This window comes from Primulina tabacum, chromosome 3 (assembly GCF_025594145.1).
Source record: "Primulina tabacum isolate GXHZ01 chromosome 3, ASM2559414v2, whole genome shotgun sequence".
In the NCBI taxonomy this organism is placed as follows: Eukaryota; Viridiplantae; Streptophyta; class Magnoliopsida; order Lamiales; family Gesneriaceae; genus Primulina; species Primulina tabacum.
In genome coordinates, this window is record NC_134552.1 from 15158409 (window position 1) to 15167285 (window position 8877).

The 8877-nt window shown below is 34.9% G+C and overlaps 1 protein-coding gene across 1 annotated transcript; it reads right to left on the minus strand.

Moving 5' to 3' along the window:
* Positions 1 to 231: 231 nt before the first annotated feature.
* LOC142540727 (ubiquitin-conjugating enzyme E2 36) lies at positions 232 to 4646 on the minus strand. The gene is made up of 8 exons (XM_075647078.1): positions 4484 to 4646; positions 4319 to 4346; positions 3637 to 3723; positions 2827 to 2885; positions 1174 to 1215; positions 1020 to 1093; positions 705 to 802; positions 232 to 444 (listed from the first exon to the last, which is right to left on the minus strand). Exons 1-8 carry the CDS (start codon positions 4517 to 4519, stop codon positions 407 to 409), a joined length of 462 nt encoding a protein of 153 aa, XP_075503193.1. The 5' UTR covers positions 4520 to 4646; the 3' UTR covers positions 232 to 406.
* Positions 4647 to 8877: the final 4231 nt, after the last annotated feature.

Sequence of the window (8877 nt, forward strand, 5' to 3'; positions counted from 1 at the left end):
TGATGTTGTTATTTGAGTAATTTATTTTTGTTATTAATGAAAAAGTAAATCCATTGTCTCCCCAAAATATGTTACATTTCTTTGCTTTTTTATTTCCTGATTTTCTTTTATTCCACATTTCCCTCATAAGGCAAATTGCATGGTACAGACCACAGAACCGGAAAAAATAAAAATAAAATTATGGCTTTAAAAAAGGGCTATTATAATTTATAAGCCTATAAGCAGACTGACTGATCGAAAGTACAGTATCTTATCGCATTCTTGAAGATAATAACAAGTACAAATGATGCCAGTTTCTGGAGATGGCAACTTCCGATTGTTTAGAGCATCTTCCGAATTTTTCCACATTCATTCAGAGTCAATTGAAACATACATTTTTAGGTTATTTATGGGAGTTCCATGCACCTCAAGCACCACTTGCATACAACCGCGTCCATTCTTTAGCTGCAGGATTGAAGACACAACTACTTTTTGTTAAATATGGATCATGCTATCAACAGTGAGAATTTCTGCTAAATTTCATGCTACTTTGCTGTAAGATCTCATTAATCATACTATAATAATTAGACATTTAGAAAATATCATCTCGATATACGAGTCCCGCAGAAGCCAGTAAATATTGTAAAGTGTATTCCTACAACCATATTCAGTATCTTGCATGCATGACAATTATTGCATATTTGATATCGTAATGAAATGCCAACCTGTTTCGACGGCTTCTGCCTCGTTTGTTTTCCAATGCTTCGCAATGTTTTCAGAAAGTGGATCGTCTGGATTTGGAGCGCTCAAAAGTGCTTGAATGCTAATAAGAGGCAAGAAGTTTAAATAAGCGCACTTGTGTTTGTTTTGGCACAACCAATATAAAAGTGATATCCAAAGTTGTTAAAAGCAGGCCGTGTCTAGCCATAAATCATTTGAATGTTCCAAGTAAAAATTAAACCAAGTCGTTTAAAAACATATGCCATATATTTTGCTTTTTCTTGGCACAAATACACAAGTGAAATCATGGATTTCGATACCTCAGAAGTACGGTTCTAATCTGGAGCGCTGGACTCCACTTGTCTTTAAGAATATCCAGACAAATCCTTCCAAGCTGCACAAAAGTTCACAAGGTAATATCCAGTAACAGTTCGCTCCACTAGAGATCATCAAAACATCAAAAGGATGACAAACCTTGTCAATGTTTGGGTGGTAAATTTTTGTAAGGAAGCGAACCTGTGGAAATACGAGGGAAGAAATACGAGGGAATGAGAGAGTAGAGAATATTAAACCATCATCGATAGAACTTCGGCACACATTAAACTTCAGAATAAAATAAGTTTCCACCAACGTAACAAATCCTCACGATATTCAGGCCCTTTGCCTTTCTCAGACTTGATGGTTAGCCCAAAAGTTCAGATAATCGTCTACTTTCAGAAGAGAAGATACTGCATTGATTCTCAATATATACCACGGCATAAGTTTTTACACAGGAGCAGGAGCAGTTTGCTAGTTAGCATTGGCTAAAGTGAAAATGAAGTCAAAGGTTCAAAAAAAGAAATGGCTTCTCTTATTTCTTTTTCCTTCATTCAAAAAACAGCTACAAGAACTTAAGACGGTTGTTTTATAAAGTTAATGGAAAAATGCTTGAGATTCTTAATTATGCATATTTGCTTATCAAGATGAGATATGAACAGGAAAATTCAGCATGCATACAGGGTATTGACCCAACACAACATGAAACCAAGGTAAAATTGCAACAAAAACCATGGGGAAACAACAACTACAAGACTGAGAAAGTTCATGTACAATCTGCTTACTACCATATCGCAACCAGGGGCCGTCCCAGGAATTTTGTTAAGGATGGGCACAACTCATATAAAACCACAAAAGTAAAAATTTATATCGACTAATGACGAGCAGAAAAGTTAAGACAATATCATCAATTCATAATAATTCATGATATAATCATTTGATAAGTAGTTAAATATATTTTTTTCAATATATACGACCAAAGTAACTTACAATTGACCTTTGGTTTTTACGATCTTTTATTTTATTAAGTAAATAGTAAGGGTATTATACTGATTTTTTAGGGGGGGGGCCCATGGCCCAATGCCCTGGACCCTTTATGGGTCCGGGGTCCGCCCCTGATTGCAACCATCTTAGCACTAAAATGCGCTTTCTAGCCCTTATTTATTCTAGTAAGTTTATTTGAAGAGCATTCCTATACACGACGGCAACACCATAATTGGTTTGTCACTTTCAATTGATCTGGATAGTGCCCTAAAGCACACCAATGCAATTGATTCTTAATTTCATATGGAAGTTCTTAAGTAATAAGAGAGAAGAGATGGCCATAAAATGGTTACAAAATAGGCACTACAACTCACCCAATGTGAGGGGATGCAGTTCAAAACAAATTTCACGTGCATAAAAAAATATGAAAGAGCTCAAACAGGTAAAGACACCACAAAACAGTGTTCTACTTGGAGAAATCTCAGTCACTTAAGAAAAACAAAAGCAGACTTAGAAGGAACGAATAGTTGGTAATATCAAAACAAAAACAAACAAAATACTTAGTTGCCGAGTTTACATAATATGAAAATCAATACCAGATTATAGAGAAAGCAATTACCAGATAAGAAGCAGCAATTAGATGTATGAAAAGACAGATCCGCGATACTATATGACAGAAAATAAATTAAAATATGCAAACTCAATATAGAGAAAAAACAATGATTCATGCTACTAAATGATAGAAAAAACATCAATATATTATCTCCAACAACTGCATTAGATGATGAATTAATCACCGTCTCACAAAATGCTGCCATTTTAAATTACCTTTGGAGCAGCCATTGGGTATTCTTCTGGCAGAAACAATTCCAGCTTAAAAACACCTCCTGTATGGAGAAAATAAGACAGTAAACAATACAGAAAGCAGATAAAATCATTAGCTGGCAAGGAAATCTCAAAGTTCAGAGTTCTGGCACAAAGATTCAATAACATAGACTTAACAAACAATTGAAAATGGTTTCCAGTCGACCACAATTGGCAATTTCTGGTCACCATCAACAGCAATTAAGAAAGATGTACATCAATACTAAACTATTTAGGAATTCTACAATGAGATCTTAGTGAATGACCTCGATATAATTTCCATTACACACAAAAAACAAAAAAGTATAATTGCGTGTTCAAATAACTTGACAAACACTAAGCACGGCATAAAATCGAGAATCAAATTATTTGATTACCAACTGTCAATATTCTCAGTAACCTCAAGAACATAAATTACATTCCAAGTTCCAACCAAACAATACAGGAAGGCCAGGAAGACAAAAGCGCTATCAAATTTCAGAAACGAGGTTTTCGTTGAATATGTTACTTGTTTCAAACATTTCAGCGATTAATGTTTCTAAATCATGAATGCAAGTAAATAAGAAGTAAAAATGGTTAAACATAAAACGTGCATTTTATATTAATCAACACTTGAAATGAAACTAACATGGCCAGAGCAAATTATACACAATATGAAAACTACAAATGGCCCGCTGCAGCATCCAGACTGAGACCATAGAAGGAGCATACATGAACATACGATTCTGCAGGTATGTCAATTCACATAACATAAAATGTCACTTCCAATATTACCTTCATAAGGAGACTGTGTTGGACCAAGAATCATTACATTGAAATACCGCATATTGTCTTCTGATGGAGATGCACTTATTCCTGGCGCTGCAACACATAACCAAATAACAACTTAAATCCCTTGGATTTGTCACATGAAACCAAAAATAATACAAATATCACACATCCTACAAGCCAACAACAACTAAAATAAAAAATGTCGGGACTAAATTACTAGGTTGCACTAAAAATCTAGTGGTGCATGTCATATTTGTTGCATTCCCCACAAGTTTCACTGGAATAACATTTCTGTTAGCATCTAAAATTAAAAACTTCAAATGGGAACAAAAAAAAATTCCATTATTTGGACATACACAAAAGACAAATAAATCTACCCGAATCAAACATAGATAAAAAAACGAAAAAATTTAAATGACAAACGAAGCTAGGAAAGTGCAGATATAAAAGCATTAATGTGATTGTCAATTCAGAGAAAGAAAATTCAAAGAGACACCAAGTAACTTGATAAAATATAAATAAAACGTTTCAACAGAAGGTAGAACATGCGATTGAAAGCATAAAAAGAAAAAAATTGTTTCTTGACGTCTTTCAGTTTAAGCTCAACCACTGAATTTTGAAACTAAAAGCCAACACCTTGACACCTTCGATTCAATGCATGCATGCGTTGAAATTAAGGATTTACCTGGTTCGCTCAGCAGACGCTGGGTTTCCTATCAGATCATAAAGGAAGCATAATCAACAAATATTATTCGAATCAATTGAATCACAATCAAGCAATCGAGACCCATCGATGGTCAGCGGTAAAATTGATAGAGGGATCGAGACTGATATCTGAATATCAACATACCTTAATGATCCTTCGGGGTAGATTGCTGTTGGCCATAGGATTGAATTTACTATGCTTTTTCTTCCTCGACGGTTTGGGTTCGGAGAGTTTACGCTAACAAAACAGCTTCTCTCTGTTTCTCTCTTTCTAAAATCAATTGTCAAATTCAGGGGTTTGAAGTTTGATTACTTTCATTTTTTTAAATAAAAAAAACTATTTTTTTTTCAAAAAATTGAACATTTCTTAATATTTGTGTTTATACAATTATTATTGTTTCAAAACATTTATTTGAATTTTGATCAATTCTTTTATTTAATAAAATACGAGTAATATTATAATAATGATATTTTATATTGTTGAGGGGTGAGGACCATTTTTGTATGATTATATATATTGATTAGGTGGCTCGCTGAAATATAAAAAAATTTGGTTCAATATTAAATAAAAAGAAGATCAACTTAAATATTTTTTATTTACATATATTGATCAAACTCGATCTTTTCTTCAGGTTCAATTTAAATAATTTACACAATGTCAAGATATTTTTGGGCATTTGTTGAGTTTGAAAAAGTTAGAATAATCATTTAACTAGTTTGATCAAGTATTGTATGAAGTTTCAACGATTTTTTAGTCATGATGGACATTCAGACGATGGTGATAAGTTGTTTTTGGAGTTGATGATCGTGAGTTGTTATTTTACAAATGAAAAAAAAAAAAGATAGATTAGAGTGTTCGACGAAATAGACTATTTTATTATCAATATTTATATTTCCTATAAGATTTTGTTAATCACACGAGCAACAATTGCATCAACGTAAAAAAACTTATCGAAATTGAAGTTAATAAAGAAATATTTTCGTTCAACAATGTCACAAAATAAATTAAATATTCTAGTTATATTGTCGTTTGACAATTTTTGACAAAAAATTGTCCAACTACTGGATTATACATATCTGATAAAAATATTCAACTATAACACAACTAGAAGTGTAATATTTCTGTTATTATTTCAAATATTTGTTAATTTGATAATGATGTACTATATTGTTTTTGATGTATTTATGTCTTATTTGTTGTATTTGATAACTGAACTTTACAATTATTTATCATGATAAGATAATCAATTTTTTATTTTTTATCTCAAACTTCATCGAACACATATATGACTCCGTAGAGGTCATGGGCCAAGTGACTACGTGGCAACATGTGTCTAAAAATAGACAAATATCGGGTTGGAGACTCCATAAAACCATATGCTAATATTATTTTTTCTAAAAAAAGAAATACTTAAAGCTAGGGACAAATTAAAGATTGCCTAAGGCTAAGGGACACTCTGTGTGGGGTCCTTAGCTCCTAATCGTTATTACAATGCAATTTGATTAGGATTAACTAATTACAGCGGAAAACGAGCTTAAAATTTCCTTTACAATGAGCCCAAATCATTTGATTTGAATACTAAAAATAGTATTTCATTTCACGTCATAAAACATGCCCACACGTAATCAAAACCAATCATATACAAACAACTCATATCCTCGGGACATGCCCCGGTATATAGATACATATACATATATACTGGGAACAAGACATAAACATAAAACCTCAGCCCAAGCTGTGACTCCCTCCAGAAGTATCCTCTCCGGTCTCCTGATATCCTGGAGTACCTGCCATTGTCCACACACAAAGACAACAACAGCCCCCCTTGGGGGTGAGCAAAGCTCCGTATGGAACAACCAATCATATATACCACAAGTATCTAAACAATGATATATGGTATGCAATGCATGTATGTCGTGGAGGTATCAGGTCAAATGTCCATCCACTGAGCACATGTCAGAATCAATCGAATCGCTATCAAATCAATGCTCGAGCTGGCACACCGGCCAATATGGGATACTCGTATGATAGCATCGACAAAGCGCCATCAAATCCCAAATCTCATATCCAATCATATGGGGCCACAATTGTCTATGCTTTACGGGTCATATAATACTGGCATAGCGATTGTGTTCACAAACCCCGGAATCCAATCAAATCATATCAGGGTATTCAATGATCATAGCTCAACGTGCATGTCATGTATCGATGTATGCATAAAATGATGTGTGTTAACAAAACATTTATTTTATACATCGATATCTCAATCTCAATGTCATGTATGCCACATCAATCAACAATTAAGGCATATAGACACATAATCTCATTCCAATCAACCAAATCAATCCGACATATATCATATAATACAGATACATGTCGTATGTTACCCGGTCGCAACATACCTCAATTCTTCGTTTCCAGTTGATGTAGCCTGAAGATATTGATATTACACTTTATCTACATCAATAACATACTCATTCCAATCAATAACATACTCCAAAATCATTAATATGAGTTTCAAATATCATTTGAAACTTCAAAAATTCATATCAAATCATAATCATATCATAATTCAATTCCGACTTCGAATATAAGTTTCTTGTCGGTTATTCTACTACATATCAGAAATTCAACTTCAAATACATGCTATTCCAGCACTTTGATATTTAGAGCTGCTGGAACTAGAAGAAAATTACCTCAGTCAGAAGCCCTCGACGCGACGATTACAAATATATAATTTGTTTCGCGTTTAGACAGCGCTTCGAGCGGTCAAAAATTACCGCTCGGGCGCGGTGTGTTCTGCCCGAACACTAAAATTTCTACCTTGGCGCTCGGGCGGTCACTTTCTACCGCCCGGGCGCCACATCTTCTGTACAAATATTTATGTTTGTACTATATTGGCGTCCGGCTTCTTCACTCGAGCTCTTACAACGTCAACCCATATTCAATATTCATTTTCTCAATTTCATTGTCATAATATACATCAATTACATAATCACATAACAATTTCATGAATTATCGATAATCATATAAGATTTACGATAATACGATACACGGTTCTTACATTTCTCCCCATCTTAAAAGATTTCGTCCTCGAAATCTCAAACATCTTTATATACATAACATTGGCAAACATACATATGTCACCAGTTATAGTACATATCAAAACTAAAATCAGAAAAAGGATCGGAATACATCGAATACAATGGAACGGATGTCATAGAATCAAACAAATGCGGATACGAATCTCGCATCTTGCTCTCCAATTCCCACGTTGATTCTTCAACACCATGTCGTGTCCATTGCACTCGTACTAAAGGAATCGATTTATTTCTCAATATCTTCTCCTTTCGATCCATAATTCGAACAGGTTGTTCGACATAGGAAAGAGAATGATCAAGTTCCACCTCATCAGGTGCAAGCACATGTGATGGATCCGGTTCATATTTCCTCAACATAGAAACATAAAATACATCATGAATGACAGATAAAGCTGGTGGTAATGCCAATCGATACGCAAGATCACCAACTCGATCCAGAATCTCGTATGGACCAACATAACGAGGAGATAATTCTCTCGCATGCCAAATCGAACAGTGCCTCTAAAGGGAGATATTTTCAAAAACACTCTGTCACCTTTCTGGAATTCCAAGGGTCGTCTTCATTTATTCGCATAACTCGTTTGACGATCCTGAGTAGCTTTCATCCGCTGTCGAATCAACTGAACCTTATCGTTCATTTCCTGTATCATTTCAGGTCCAGTCAGTTGTCTCTCACCAATTTCATCCCAGAATAACGGTGATCTACATCGTCTCCCATATAGAGCTTCAAACGGTGCCATACCGATACTCGTCTGAAAGCTATTATTATAAGAAAATTCAACCAATGGTAAGGCATTCTTCCATCCCATTCTGAAGTCCATCACAATAGCACGCAATATATCCTCTAACGTTTGAATCGTACGCTCGGTCTGGCCATCAGTTTGAGGATGATAAGCAGTACTCATAGCCAAACGCGTACCCATTGCTTCCTGAAAACTACCCCAGAATTTAGAAGCAAATCTGGGATCACGATCAGATACAATCGAGACTGGCACACCATGCAGTCTCACAACATTCTCAATGTATAGACGGGCCATTCTCTTATAAGGATAAGTCCGTTCATACGGAATAAAATGCGTAGATTTCGAAAGCCGATCAATAATCACCCAAATAGCATCACATCCCTTGGGCGAACGAGGTAAATGAGTCACAAAATCCATAGCAATATGTTCCCAATTCCATTTCGGGATTTCAAGACTATGGAGTAATCCTCCCGGTTTCATTCTCTCGGCTTTCACTTGCTGGCAGACAAGACATTTAAAAATAAACTCAGCAATGTCCTTCTTCATACGTTTCCACCAGAATTGAGGTCTCAATGTCAAATACATCTTTCGACCTCCAGGGTGAATACTGTATTTGCTACAATGTGCTTCTCGAAGAAGGGCAGATTTCAAATTAGAATCATCAGGGACTACCAGCCGACCATTAAGTCGTAAA

Excerpts from the sequence above, each read along its gene's own strand:
- LOC142540727 (XM_075647078.1), bottom strand. The coding sequence starts at position 4,519 with ATGGCCAACAGCAATCTACCCCGAAGGATCATTAAG. Across the intron at positions 3,724-4,318 it reads GCGTCTGCTGAGCGAACCAG|CGCCAGGAATAAGTGCATCT; the intron begins GTAAATCCTTAA and ends TATGTGTTGCAG. Across the intron at positions 1,094-1,173 it reads ACCACCCAAACATTGACAAG|CTTGGAAGGATTTGTCTGGA; the intron begins GTTTGTCATCCT and ends ACTTTTGTGCAG.